The sequence below is a fragment of the Anguilla rostrata genome, chromosome 1 (genome assembly GCF_018555375.3).
Source record: "Anguilla rostrata isolate EN2019 chromosome 1, ASM1855537v3, whole genome shotgun sequence".
Lineage (NCBI taxonomy): Eukaryota > Metazoa > Chordata > Actinopteri > Anguilliformes > Anguillidae > Anguilla > Anguilla rostrata.
The window spans coordinates 84,534,549-84,549,548 of record NC_057933.1 but is presented as its reverse complement, the minus strand read 5'-3'; the positions used below and the strand labels follow the sequence as shown (position 1 = coordinate 84,549,548).

The 15,000-nt window shown below is 46.7% G+C and overlaps 1 protein-coding gene and 1 long non-coding RNA gene across 2 annotated transcripts in view; one reads left to right on the top strand and one right to left on the bottom strand.

Moving 5' to 3' along the window:
• Positions 1 to 179: 179 nt before the first annotated feature.
• LOC135238498 (uncharacterized) overlaps positions 180 to 15,000 on the bottom strand; it is a 32,787-nt gene continuing 17,966 nt past the window's right edge. The window contains exons 2-3 of the long non-coding RNA XR_010325132.1: positions 545 to 1,512; positions 180 to 375 (exon numbers count right to left, since the gene is read on the bottom strand). This is a non-coding gene — a long non-coding RNA (uncharacterized LOC135238498). The remainder of the gene's footprint in view (positions 376 to 544; positions 1,513 to 15,000) is intronic.
• Positions 14,072 to 15,000, top strand: part of LOC135239244 (histidine-rich glycoprotein-like) — a 12,560-nt gene continuing 11,631 nt past the window's right edge. Inside the window, exon 1 of the mRNA XM_064307779.1 lies at positions 14,072 to 14,164. Coding sequence (XP_064163849.1) covers positions 14,072 to 14,164 — 93 coding nt within the window. The remainder of the gene's footprint in view (positions 14,165 to 15,000) is intronic.

The window sequence follows — 15,000 nt, the reverse complement described above, 5'->3', positions numbered from 1 at the left end:
TATACTAATGACTAATATACCAATGACTAATATACTAATGACTGACTACCAACGACCCCAGATCTGCGCAGAAAATATTTATGACCTCATTTTAATCCAGACATCATGTGAGCCTTCAGCACGTTTCTTCCAACGCTGCACACATAAGCAGATACGCATCCAAGAGCTTTTCTGCAGATCGTATTTACACTACATGAAACTTTATTGGACTTTTCTATTCATCGATAGGAAGGTAGCAGTTCGGTACTCAATGTTCTGTCTCATGTGAAATGCGAACACGCGAGGTTAGCTGTTCTGATATCCTTCAGCCTGATGGAGTAACTGCCTTGCTGGCCTCATTAAAGGAGAAATGCTTCTGTAAACAAACAGCTTCTGCTGAAAACAAGAGGACAGGTTCAGAAGAGACATCAGTCATCAACGATTCCACTGTGCTGGAGCCACTTAAGGTTATGCTGCTGTTTATTATAGATTCTAATTTATGTTATTTATATAAATGTCTTTATACCTGTGTTTGTGGGGAAAAGGTACAGAGTGAAAAACTAACCTGTGAGACAGACTGCAATGTAACATCGTGTACTTCCTGGAGTAGACCAGCTGGGGTGAATATCGGTCACTGGACTGAAAAACAGGGGCAGGTTTGGAATGAATTTTTGTCTGCGATTTATCCCCATGACGATTGGAATAAGTGACGAGTGGAATAAGGGAAGATGAAACTTTTATTTAAACAGAGCTGAGCTTCGGACGGCTGGCTCATTGCTGGTGAGGGAATGTGTGCTGAGAACACCAGGGCGCGGGGACGCGGGGGCAGCGAAATCGCGGAAGTGCACTGTGACATCATCCGATTACAGCATCGTTTCTTATTTATGAGCAACGGTTACCAGGGATTTTGAGGGTTACCATGACCACCACTATTTCCATCAGGACCACCTCATGTGCTGTTTGAATGCAATTTAAAATGATTCAAACAGCAGCAATTACACAGCTTGTGTGATTGAAGCCAAACAGGAAATTATAGCCATTTTCTGAATCTGTGTTCTCCTGCACAGGTGAGGGGGGAGGGGGGGTGGGGGGGCTGTGGGGGTGTGGGGGAGATTGTGATCGCGGGCATTAAGGGGGGTGGGAGTGCGGAGCTGAATTACAATCACGGTTTTCAAAAATAATCATAATTTCCTTTTTTTGGGGTGGGGGGTAGGGGGGCGGGGTACGAAGGCTCCCCCTTCGTTCCTCCCCTGGCAGTGGGTCTCTGTTGCTTTTCTCATTTTGAATCATCTCAGGGTACCTGCCAGAAATTTTCTTTCAGTTCGTTTTCTTTTTCCAGTTTTTTTTCAGCCACGCCGCTCACTCCCCCCCCCTCACATTAAGGAGAATCTGCAGTGGAGGATTTTGACTGTTTCTGACGCTCCGGCACGGTTTTGCTGCCAGAATCCGGCCCCTTCCGCCTTCGTGCTCCAGCGCCAAACTCCGCGAAACTCGGAAAGGCAAACGGCAGCTTTCCTGGGTGACCTGAAATGCCTTTTTTATCGCAGAGAAATGAAAACATCATCAGGCATTGTGAACAAGTATTTTATTCTCTCCCAACCCCCACTCTCTAACCCAGCATGCCTGTACGCAGAGAGAAAAAACATCACTTGACATGATGTCGTATTGATCTAAAACTGGCCACTTGATACAAGCTTGGTTAAATAAGGGAATTATTACGCATGTGTATAATCCACATCTTCGGGGGAATAAATGAAATCTGAAATGCCTTTCTGCCAGGAAAGCGTTTGGGAACGCTGCGTTCTCACTACTGCAGGGAGTTTTAAAAAAATATATATCAAAATTAAACACACAACAACAAGCACAGACGTGGATCCCACCATGGCATTCAGAGCACACAACCATGGCTGCCAAACAAACGGAGTGAAATGACTGCCTCAGCATGTAAGACAGGGGCACAAATCATCTCTCTGAAATCAAACCAAAGGTAATTACTCTCACTGTTGTTCAAAAGTTGTATTTGATATATTACATTACATTATTTTCCCACTGTTCAGATTTTATTCATGATCTTATTTTCCTGGATATTTTCTATGCCTAGCAGAACTGGGAGAGGATTGAGCAGTTCAAAAAAATCATTAATAATGTAATATAACCACATGTAGCTGTTCTGTGTCTACACCTGATCACACCTCCCGACACCTGATCACACCTCACTACACCTGAGCACTCCACACCACACCAGGACACACCTGACCACACCTCACTACACCTGAGCACACCAGAGTACACCTGAAATGAACCATTCCTCACCTGCCCTCATCTTTGACATAGCAGCAGAAAGCTCCAGGCTCCAGCCACCAGGCACAATCTGGGAATTTCTTATTGGTAGATTTTCAGGAGTTCTGATGATAGGGCTTTCAGTGCTCTGATTGGTGGATTTTCAGGAGTTCTGATGATAGGTCTTTCAGTGCTCTGATTGGTGGATTTTAAGGAGTTCTGATGATAGGGCTTTCAGTGCTCTGATTGGTGGATTTTAAGGAGTTCTGATGATAGGGCTTTCAGTGCTCTGATTGGTGGTTTTTAAGGAGTTCTGATGATAGAGCTTTCAGTGCTCTGATTGGTGGTTTTTAAGGAGTTCTGATGATAGGGCTTTCAGTGCTCTGATTGGTGTATTTTAAGGAGTTCTGATGATAGGGCTTTCAGTGCTCTGATTGGTGTATTTTAAGGAGTTCTGATGATAGGGCTTTCAGTGCTCTGATTGGTGGTTTTAAGGATTCTGATGGTAGGGCTTTCAAGCTCTGATGGTGGATTTTAAGGAGTTCTGATGATAGGGCTTTCAGTGTTCTGATTGGTGGATTTTAAGGAGTTCTGATGATAGGGCTTTCAGTGCTCTGATTGGTGGATTTTCAGGAGTTCTGATGATAGGGCTTTCAGTGCTCTGATTGGTGTATTTTAAGGAGTTCTGATGATAGAGCTTTCAGTGCTCTGATTGGTGTATTTTAAGGAGTTCTGATGATAGGGCTTTCAGTGCTCTGATTGGTGGATTTTAAGGAGTTCTGATGATAGGGCTTTCAGTGCTCTGATTGGTGGATTTTAAGGAGTTCTGATGGTAGGGCTTTCAGTGCTCTGATTGGTGTATTTTAAGGAGTTCTGATGATAGGGCTTTCAGTGCTCTGATTGGTGGATTTTAAGGAGTTCTGATGATAGGGCTTTCAGTGCTCTGATTGGTGGATTTTAAGGAGTTCTGATGATAGGGCTTTCAGTGCTCTGATTGATTCTGAATACGAGTGGGGGCAGCAAACACACACTAAACAGATAATAGGCACTTTACAAATAAACACAGTAATTATCCTCTCCACACCATACTTAGTCTGCCATGACTGTCAGCATTATGTCTTGATGTCAAGCAAACAATTTCAGGGGAAAGCAGGGCATTTTTTTCAGCCACACACGTACATGTGCACACGCAAAAAAAAAATGCACATGCACTCTCACTCTCGCACACGCACGCACACGCACTCACACACACATACTCACACACACACAGGGAATAGAGACAGCAGGCTTTAAAAGTCTTTGATGAAGGTGGGGTGAGCTTTCCTAAGTTACTGCAGCTAAAAATATTGAAAACTGAAGCTTTAATGAGAGCAGAAAAACAGAGAAAATACCAGAGTGTGTGTGCGTGTGTGTAACCTGTGAGTGTGAGCGTTCAACGTGTGTGTGTAACCTGTGAACGCTCAGTGTGTGTGTGTGTGTGTGTGTGTGTGTGTGTGTGTGTGTGAAACATGTGAGTGCTCAGTGTGTGTGTGTGTGAAACCTGAGTGCTCAGTATGTGTGTGTGTGTGTGTGTGTGTGTGTGAAACATGTGAGCGCTCAGTGTGTGTGTGCGTGTATGTGTGTGTGAAACATGTGGCGCGTCTAATGTGTGTGTGTGTGTGTGTGTGTGTGTGAAACATGTGAGCGCTCAGTGTGTGTGTGTGTGTGTGTATGTGTGTGTGAAACATGTGAGCGCTCAGTGTGTGTGTGTGTGTGTGTGAAACCTGAGTGCTCAGTATGTGTGTGTGTGTGTGTGTGTGTGAAACATGTGAGCGCTCAGTGTGTGTGTGTGTGTGTATGTGTGTGTGAAACATGTGCGCGCTCAGCACTGACAGGCGCTGAAAGGTGAAGTACAGGTATGGGTCAAAGGTTAATCACAGGTACAGGGAGTAGGGAAAGTTCAGTCAGCAGTGGGCCAGGTACGTCCGCAGTGGGAGGAGTCCAGCTGTGATCCAGATTAGAGACACAGAATCCCCTGCAGTGCGTACATTTAACACAGCTCAGACCGCTGTCAATCAAACTCGGCCTCACGCGCACACGAGTTCACACTGTACCGCCATCAGAGGAAGGAGGAATACTCTTAGGAGCTCACACTGTACCGCCATTAGAGGAAGGAGAAATACTCTCAGGAGCTCACACTGTACCGCTGTCCGGAGGAAGGAGGAAGGAGGAATACTCTCACGAGCTCACACTGTACCGCTACCCAGAGGAAGGAGGAATACTCTCAGGAGCTCACACTGTACCACCATCAGAGGAAGGAGGAATACTCTCAGGAGCTCACACTGTACCGCCATTAGAGGAAGGAGAAATACTCTCAGGAGCTCACACTGTACCGCCATTAGAGGAAGGAGGAATACTCTCAGGAGCTCACACTGTACAGCCGCCCAGAGGAAGGAGGAATACTCTCAGGAGCTCACACTGTACAGCCGCCCAGAGGAAGGAGGAATACTCTCAGGAGCTCACACTGTACCGCTGCCCGGAGGAAGGAGGAAGGAGGAATACTCTCAGGAGCTCACACTGTACAGCTGCCCAGAGGAAGGAGGAATACTCTCAGGAGCTCACACTGTACCGCCATCAGAGGAAGGAGGAATACTCTCAGGAGCTCACACTGTACCGCCATCAGAGGAAGGAGGAATACTCTCAGGAGCTCACACTGTACCGCTACCCAGAGGAAGGAGGAAGGAGGAATACTCTCAGGAGCTCACACTGTACCGCTGCCCGGAGGAAGGAGGAATACTCTCAGGAGCTCACACTGTACCGCCATCAGAGGAAGGAGGAATACTCTCAGGAGCTCACACTGTACCGCCATCAGAGGAAGGAGGAATACTCTCAGGAGCTCACACTGTACCGCTGCCCAGAGGAAGGAGGAAGGAGGAATACTCTCAGGAGCTCACACTGTACCGCCATCAGAGGAAGGAGGAAGGAGGAATACTCTCAGGAGCTCACACTGTACCACCATCAGAGGAAGGAGGAAGGAGGAATACTCTCAGGAGCTCACACTGTACCGCTGCCCAGAGGAAGGAGGAAGGAGGAATACTCTCAGGAGCTCACACTGTACCGCCATTAGAGGAAGGAGGAGGAGATACTCGGACTCACACTGTACCGCTCAGAGGAAGGAAATACCTCAGGAGCTCACACTGTACCGCTCCCAGAGGAAGGAGGAAGGAGGAATACTCTCAGGAGCTCACACTGTACCGCCATTAGAGGAAGGAGGAATACTCTCAGGAGCTCACACTGAGTGAGAAGATGAAACTCACAAGAGATGAACCCGGCCTCTGGGATAACTGAATAATGCCTCGAGCGCTCTCAGCAACCGCAGCGCCGGTGGGGTGGGCGCGTCGGCAGGGGGAGCGACAGCCCCCAACCACCCACACACACACCCCCCACCATACCCCTACCCCCTCACCCCCCCAACACAAATACACACACACACACCCTCACCCAACAACCCCTCCCCGCCTGCACAGGACACCTTCACTCAACCACACACACACACACACACACACCTCCAACCAACACACCCCTCCCCCCCTCACCCCCCAACATACACACACCACACCACACAACACGACACCTCATCACTCAACAGCCAACAAATCCACCCCAACAACACACACACACACACCCTCAACAACCCACACCACCACCCAACACAACGCCACTCACACAAACACCTCACCACACACCTAGCCATACTCACTCTACTAAATAAGCACGTCCACCAAACAAAAAAAAGGAAAACTCTTTGCATGCTTCATTGATTTCAAGAAAGCATTTGGCTTGATTTGTCATGAGGGATTGTACTACAAAATGCATTCTCCAAAGTTGTTTAAAGGGTAAGGTTTATGATATAATTAAATCAATGTAGTCAAAAAATAAATGTGGAGAGAAAATTTGTTCATCACACAAAAATGGGGAAAGGATTTCAGTTACCTTGGTCTGGCCATTACAGCATCAGGAATCTGTACCAAGGCAGTGAATGTTTTGAAATAGTACCCCATGCCATAAAAAATAAAACTTTAAAAAATCTTATATTGATCAAACTCTGGTTAAAAAAACATTGATAGTGTTATTCAGCCCATTGCACTGTACAGAGGCATGGGGTCCACTCCAGCAGAACATTCTAAATGGGACAAGCATCCAATAGAGACCCTGCATGTAAAATTTTGTAGAAACAATGGGGTTGGATGGGGTTGAGGTCACGGCTCTGTCCAGGCCAGTCAAGTTCTTCCACACCGTTCTCGACAAAACCATTTTGATATGGACCTCGCTGTGTGCCCGGGGTTATTGTCATGCTGAAACAGGAAAGGGCCTTCCCCAGACTGTTGGGGAAGCACAGAATCGTCTAGGATGTGATTGTACGCTGCAGCATTATGATTCTAGCTCAAACCATGTAAAACAGCCCAGTAAATTTTGGTCATATAGCTAACATTAGATATGGAATGGAGGCATAGTTTATCAGTGAAAAACCCATATTTATACGAGTTATTTTTTTTAGGAAAAAACAACGAAAATAATTCTAGCCGAGTTAAACAGCTAGCTATATCTATCATTGATATATGGTGCTAGTCAGCCTGCCACATTGGGTAAAAAAAAATCAACTTAAAACTGAAAAAGCCCGACTGATGTTTCCCAGGGAGAAGTGCTGCGTAGCACACCAGCAATTTGTGACAATTTTGTGATAGTGTTCTTACAACAGAAACAGGAATGTCAAGCAGAGACAGGGACACTGCTTATTCCTTTCCTAAAATAAATGCACATATTTCCCTCACAAAATCACTAAATTTAGCCCAAATACCTTCTATGTGCAATATTTCATATTTACACAAGAATTGTTGAGGGAGCAGATTCAGTAACGTATTTATTTATTTATTTATTTATTTATCCGGGAATGTTGCAGCCTGTGCTCAAGCTACAGTATGGCGTGACTCTCACTCAGTCCTGAGCCGGAGAATCGGCTGAACGACTAAAACCACTACGGCTCTGTTCACATACGCGTCCTCCACGGATAATCACCATAACAACTACAGGTTAGAATCACCATAACAACTACAGGTTAGGATCACCATAACAACCACAGGTTAGGATCACCATAACAACTACAGGTTAGGATCACCATAACAACTACAGGTTAGGATCACCATAACAGTTACAGGTTAGGATCACCATAACAACTACAGGTTAGGATCACCATAACAACTACAGGTTAGGATCACCATAACAACTACAGGTTAGGATCACCATAACAACCACAGGTTAGGATCACCATAACAACCACAGGTTAGGATCACCATAACAACTACAGGTTAGGATCACCATAACAACTACAGGTTAGGATCACCATAACAACTACAGGTTAGGATCACCATAACAATTACAGGTTAGGATCACCATAACAACTACAGGTTAGGATCACCATAACAATTACAGGTTAGATCATAATAAGGTAGATCACCATAACAACTACAGGTTAGGATCACCATAACAATTACAGGTTAGGATGCATGCAGGAAGCAGAGAGAGAGAGAGAGAGAGAAATAGAGAGGGGGGGGGAGAAACAGAGAGAGAGAAAAATAGAGAGGGGGAAGAGAAGGAGAGAAAGCGATAGAGAGAAACAGAGAGGGGGGAGAAGGAGAGAGAAAAGCAGAGAGAAAGATGAAGCGAGAGAGAAGTTGTAATTGCTTTTCTGTTGTCCTGCTGTCAGTTTGTCTGCCGCATGTTCTAACCACGGTGCCTTTTCCTGTAAAACGTACATCAGTGGGTCGGGGCAGAAGCAGGGCACTCAGACCCCCCTTTCCCCACCAGCAGGGCGGCGCCAGCTCTCCCCTTCCACTTGATGTCATATCCCCCCCCCCACTCCTCTCACCACTGGCTCCTCCCCCTCATCTGCACTTCAGAGCCATTCTGCTCCTCCAGCACCCCCCCCGCCGCCCCCCCTAGACTGCTGACTAAGATAATAAACATGGGGGGGGGGGGGGGGGGGGGTGTCAGATCAAAGACCTGCTCACACTGTGAAAAGAACAACAGACTTTAACACACAAGGGATATCACACACACTGCTGCGCACACACACACACACACACACACACACACACACACTACTGCGCGCACACGCACACTACTGCATACTCACTACTGCAGACACACACACACAATAAAATCATAAATAATAAAATAAATAATAAAAATCAATAAAAACAAGAAGATTAAAGATAATTACATAATGAAAGGACAGTTCATCGAAATCTTACTTCACATAAATATTAAAAATTTAAATATAAAAATGGTAAAAATGATAAATGCACAGATGCACACTGAAGTTAAAGAGTAATTGCCCTCACTGTCTCAGCCTGACTCCACCTACTACACTGTCTCTGAAAAGTGTCCTGGAGTGGGTGGAGTCGGTGTGTCTCTCTCATCTGCATAAAGTGTTCTATATGCAAATTAATCGGTACAGCGTAGCTGTGCCTGGCTTGTGAAACTGTCAAACTAGGCATTGCAGATCATACGTGGATCGAGATTCAGCAATTACATGGCCTATTTCTCGCTTCCAGCGTTTTCATAAACATATTTTAGTGGCCTTTTTCGGTGGAATATGAGGAAGTTTATGAACAGGCCGGTTTGAAAAACTTTGTGCCGAAACCAATCTAGCCAATCAAGTAGAAAAAAATTTTTCTGGCTGGATATCTTGACTGACATCTACATGACATAGTAGTACCTCCAAAGAGGTACTACTCTACTTTAATAACATGATTGGGGCAGAATTCAGAAAGCATTTTTTAAACGTTAGAGGGCAGCACCAAGACGCTTTCTATGTGTTTTTTTTTCTGCCAAATTATTTTATGTCAGAAAAATTGAAATAAAGGCATGGATTAAAATGTTTAATTATAAAGTAGGCATACAAACAGAGTTACAGCTAAAAAAGCAAAAAGGGCGGTGTAATTACCAGGGTCGAATTACTCTTTAAATGAAAATAAAAATATAAATCTCCACCTGCAGGCAACACATTTTTCATTTCATGGTTTCAGTTTAAAGTGGAACTGCTTCTAAAAATGTAGATTTCAACTGTCAGGCCTCACAGGCATTACTTATACAGACATGAAGATGTTCAATCAATGGTTTGAATTAAATGTCACTAGGTGCATTTACACTTAAAATAAAAAAAGAACACGGTCTTTGAGTGGGCTTTTCTGGTCACACACATCTCTGGGTGTCCCGTGTTTCCCCCAGAAGGGAATAAAGTAATAAAACTTTCAAAGGAAAGGACCTGTATACACTTATAAGACCTTCGGCCTGATAATTGCCCAAAGGATGATGTTCCTCTGATGTTTGTGGAGGGGGGGGGGGGGGGGCACAAACATCAGAGGAAACAGATCAAATTATATTGTCTGTTTCTCAAGTGATAAGGGGATAGTCTAAAAAGAAAACATCCAAAACGCACATACACATTGCACACAGCGAGAGAGAGAGAGAGAGAGAGAGAGAGAAAACATCAGCACTCATCCCACTTATTATATAAAGGTTGTTAGTTAAGATCCAGGGGTAGATGTTACCTCACTGGCTGCAATCTCTTCTTCTGCAGTAGAACATTTATTACCTCCATTGATAGCAATCTCTTCTCCTGCAATAGAGCATTTATTACCCCATAGATCTGAGAAATACACCCGGCTCTGGCAAGGCCCAGGATTTAACAGGGCTTTATCAGTTTATCCCCAAACCCCTCGCTCTCTGAAAGGCTCTAACGATCCAGCGCCACACACCTGCAGCCCTGGCTCACCCACGTATGCAGGTGAGGCTATGACATCACATAGCATGTGCGGTCAAATGACCTGATGACAGGTGTGTGTGTGAGATTGTGTGTGAGAGTGTGTGTGTGTAGAGTGTTGATGTGTGTGAGAGTGTGAGATTGTGTAGTGTGATTGTGTGAGAGTGTGAGATTGTGTGTGTGTGTGTGAGAGTGTGTGTGTGTGTGAGTGTGAGATTGTATGTGGGTGTATGTGAGTGTGTTTATATGTGTCTAGGTGTGTCTGTGTGTGCATGTGTGTGTATAGAGTTATTGAAGTGCACTAGTTAGACCCACAGTTGGAAGTGGTTTGGTTTTTAAAGGCTTCGTTTACAGTAATTATCCAATAACTCACTCCATTTAATGAGTGGCTCGGCAGAATAAGACAGCGGCCGCCTCAACCTGAAACCCAGGGTTTAAATCCATCAGCTCATCTTTCCCTGCGCTGGGCGCTGGGTTCAGAGAACGGCCCCATTTACCGCTTTTAACCGAACCCTAACGACCCCTCCGACCCCTAACGACCCCTAACGACCCCTCCAACCCCGCCGGTCCCCACCGCGGGGTTCCAGAGACTCCGATATCTACAGGCGTCTTTCATCCGCTCCTCCCGTCCGTGACTCCCGCTGGGAGCTGGGAGGCGGCGTTTCTCTGGGAGAGTCAGAGTTCCCGACAGGAGCGCGTGTGTGGAACGGGGGGGGTGGGGGGCGGGGGGCCCTGTACCTGCCCCTGTCAATCCTCCTGCCCTCCGCTGAGGTCCCAGCGGATTCGGACGGGCCCGGTCTAACGCGTCCGACACCTCTCAGAACCTCCGCCACACCTGTCACATCTTCACCTGGACCCCCGCGACCGACACCTCTCAGAACCTCCGCCACACCTGTCACATCCTCACCTGGACCCCCGCGACCGACACCTCTCAGAACCTCCGCCACACCTGTCACATCTTCACCTGGACCCCCACGACCTGACCGAGCCAAACGCACGCCGCACACAAATCCACCTCAGCCTCACACACAGCCTCACACACAGCCTCACACACAGCCTCACACACAGAACCACACACAGAACCACACACAGCCTCACACACAGAACCACACACAGAACCACACACAGCCTCACACACAGCCTCACACACAGCCTCACACACAGAACCACACACAGCCTCACACACAGCCTCACACACAGCCTCACACACAGAACCACACACAGCCTCACACACAGCCTCACACACAGCCTCACACACAGAACCACACACAGCCTCACACACAGAACCACACACAGCCTCACACACAGCCTCACCAGACCACAGACACACCAGCCTCACACACAGCTACACACGACACACACAGCCTCATACACAGAACCACACAGCCTCACACTCAGCCTCACACAGACCACACAAGCCTCACACAGCCTCACACACTCACAGCCTCACACACAGCTCACACAGCACCACACACAGCCTCACACACAGAACACACACGCCTCACCGAACCACAGCCTCAACAGCACCACACAGCACCACACACAGCCTCACACACAGAACCACACACAGCCTCACACACAGCCTCACACAGCACCCAGCTCACACACACCTCACACAAGCCTCACCAGAACCACACCAGCCTCACAGCTCACACAGCCTCACACACAGCACCACACAGCTCAACCAGACCACACAGCCTACACACAGAACCAAACAGCCTCACACAGCACCACACACAGCACCACAACAGCTCACACAAGAACCCACACAGCCTCACAACAGCCTCCACAGCACCACAGCCTACACACAGACACATTCAGCACCACACACGCTACCACAGACACAAGCCTCAACACAGCTCACACACAGCTCACCGAACCACAGCCTCACACAGACACACAGCACGCTCACGCTAATACGGTGTTAAAACGAGCACAGCTCTCATCCGACACAGCTGGGGAAAACAGCACGGCCCAGACCTGCAAGTTACCCGCTTCAGACCTGATTAGACTCAATGCATTCAGCACAGCCTGTCAATTAACACACGTAAATAAACACCTGCTAATTAACCCGTTAGTTAAAACTCCTGCAGGTTAACGCATCTGTCAATTAACACATATTAAATGACCCTAAAAATAAGGCAAATGACTAAAACATCTAAACATAAAACCCATCTACATTCATAAAGTCATAAGATTGGAAATCTTAATTTCTATGATTGATATTCATGGCAGATTTAAACATTCATCATAGTGTCCAGTCATCTGTGAAAATGAGCAAGGTTACATTCTCACACATGGGGCATGGTTCAGTTAGCTTTGAGTCGCAAACAAATTAGAGTGCCGCTGTTTCTCTTGGCTTTGCAGAGCTTTCAGCTCCAGTTCTGAAGACAGAAAGAAACTCTCCATGAAACAATGAGTGAAAAAAGAGGAATCATGGCCATCCGCACCATCCATAGTGACATCTGAAAGACAGGACCTTGGCCTGATGATGTTAAACCCACTGTAAATTACTTCAGTGAGAAAAGAAGTTCACCCCCAGATTCCTCTCTCAAGCAATGCTGCCAAATAAACAGGATAATGTTGAATAGAAAATGCACCACTGACTAATTGTGAAGTGCCAATTCCCAGATATTGACGATTCGTTTTAGCTAGAAAGGAATGTTTGACGACAAACTAAAAAGTCAAGCGTGGTGGCAGTACTAGTAGAAATGGAGTCTAATGTTTGCTAACAGCTTAAGTTAAATTTATGGAAATGCAGCAAGCACTGCCATAAAAATGAACAGACTCCAGTAAATGCCTTGCAAGAACTAACATTATGTTGAATGTCGAAATGTGCATGTTAGCTCACAAGAATTATAACGAACCGAAAACTAACTAATATTAGTTTGGGTTGAGCTCACATTGATGTTGCCAACTTCACTAATCTCGAGTAAGGCCAAGGATTTTGTCCATTAGAACGATTGGAACGCTCTACCCATGTTAATCAAAAGGGAAAATTTGATATTAAATTGTAAAAAAAAAAAAATCTCCTGGAAAAAGTCCAGGAGCAATTGACACAAAGTGCACAAGCAATGCGGTCGCACACTGGGTGAAGCAGCTGGTCAAATCTGGTCGGTCTTACTGAAACGCTGTGGGAGGAGCAGAATGTTGATGTGGTATAAGGGGAACAGATAATAAGGAGAACAGTAAGCTGGCTTTTTCAGGCCAAATTAATTATAGTGAGAATTATTGCGAAAGGGGGTTGATAGTAACTGATTACGATTGATTATGGCAAATTAGCGTTGGCTATGCTAGCTATGTAGGCTATAGCTTTGAGTAGTTAGATATGGTTGATAATGGCATGTATTTGACACACATAACAGCCTTCGACATAATACTGACCTAATCAGGCCACAGTCAGCCTCAGCTGTGTGACACACACACACACACACACACACAATCACACTCACGTACACACCCACACACATTTGCATGCACACACATACACAGACAGACACACACAAACAATCACAAACGCTCACTCACACTCACACACACACAAGAAAAAGAACCATTTTAAAGGAATAAAGTAGCATTTCAAGCCTGCACAGGGCTCTATATGATGGTCAGGCTTTTATGGCTCATCTCCATCATTATGAAGTCTGGCTGAAGTGTGGAAGAAAGATGCTGGAGGCGCTTGGTCATGTGGTGGGGGGGTGCTCCTTATTCTCCTCCCTGTGCTTCTATAGTCTGGTTCAGGGAGACTGACATGCAGAGGGTGGTGAAGAACAGAGAGACTGCAGCCTCCTCTTTGTGAAACCTCTCTGTCTCTGTCTCTGTCTCTCTCTCTCTCCGTAATAAACGCTCATAGAATCTCTCTCTGTGTCCATCTCTTCTGTCCTCCCCCAGGGGTGTGGCACAGGGGTGCTCACAGACACATTCAAACTATCGGACACACACACACACAGTTCTGCACATGCCCACAAACACCCTTCCCCCCCCCCCGCCCCCGTCTCCTGATGGCGGATGGCGGGCAGCGGTAATGAGAACAGCGGCGAATCAGAGACGGAGGAGAACCGCGGCCCAGACCGACGCACCGCCGCCATGCCGACGGCCACGGTTCCCACGGAAACCTAATCAAAGCTGACAGCCGCAAATCAGCAACAACACGAGCCGCAGATTTCATCATGTCGGGGGAGCCCGGAGCAAGCCAGACCAGCACATCGTCTGCACAGACCCTGTGAAAATACATAATAACAACACGACAAAAAACACAGCGGAGCGTGTTCTGGGGTCCGCATCCTCAGCCGAACTCGACGGGGCCCCAAGGTGCGCTGTGATTGGCCAGTCTGGGGTCTATTTTCATCTCTGTCATCTCAGGTCAGATGGGGGTGTGGGCCTGCTGCCAGCCCATAAGTTTACAAGCAGTAGCGTAGCAACACTTCTGCCAGCTGTTGCCAGTGATTGACAACAAAGGCACAAAGCCTCCGGTTTTTTGTGGCGTACCGTTGTGCTCGGCTAGCAAACGAGAACAGCCGTAACTGACAGCAGAGCTGTGATAAACGTATTAGCGTAATGTTTGACAGAAGGAGAAATGGCGCTAAAGACAGCCGGCCAGCCTGTTCTGATCATTACGCACATTAAAAAATAAATTATTCCTCCATTGTACAAGCATGCCTCATGCGGTCGCGTACTGGAAGGAAGAGGGCATCGATTCTGTGCCATTTGCAGAGATGCGAGTGACAAACTCACCGTCACATTTAACGCAGGAAAGGCAGGCCTAAACAATTAGCATGACAGCTCAGAGACGGCCGCTTTCATTTGCTAGCGGAAAGTTTGCTTTGTGCCGTTGTCGTCAGTCATTGTTAACAGTTGGCGGAAGTGTTGCTCCCCCTGTTCCTCGATCGCAAGCACTAGCAGCGTTGCGGAGGGAAACCGTGGGGTGTGTTCTGTTG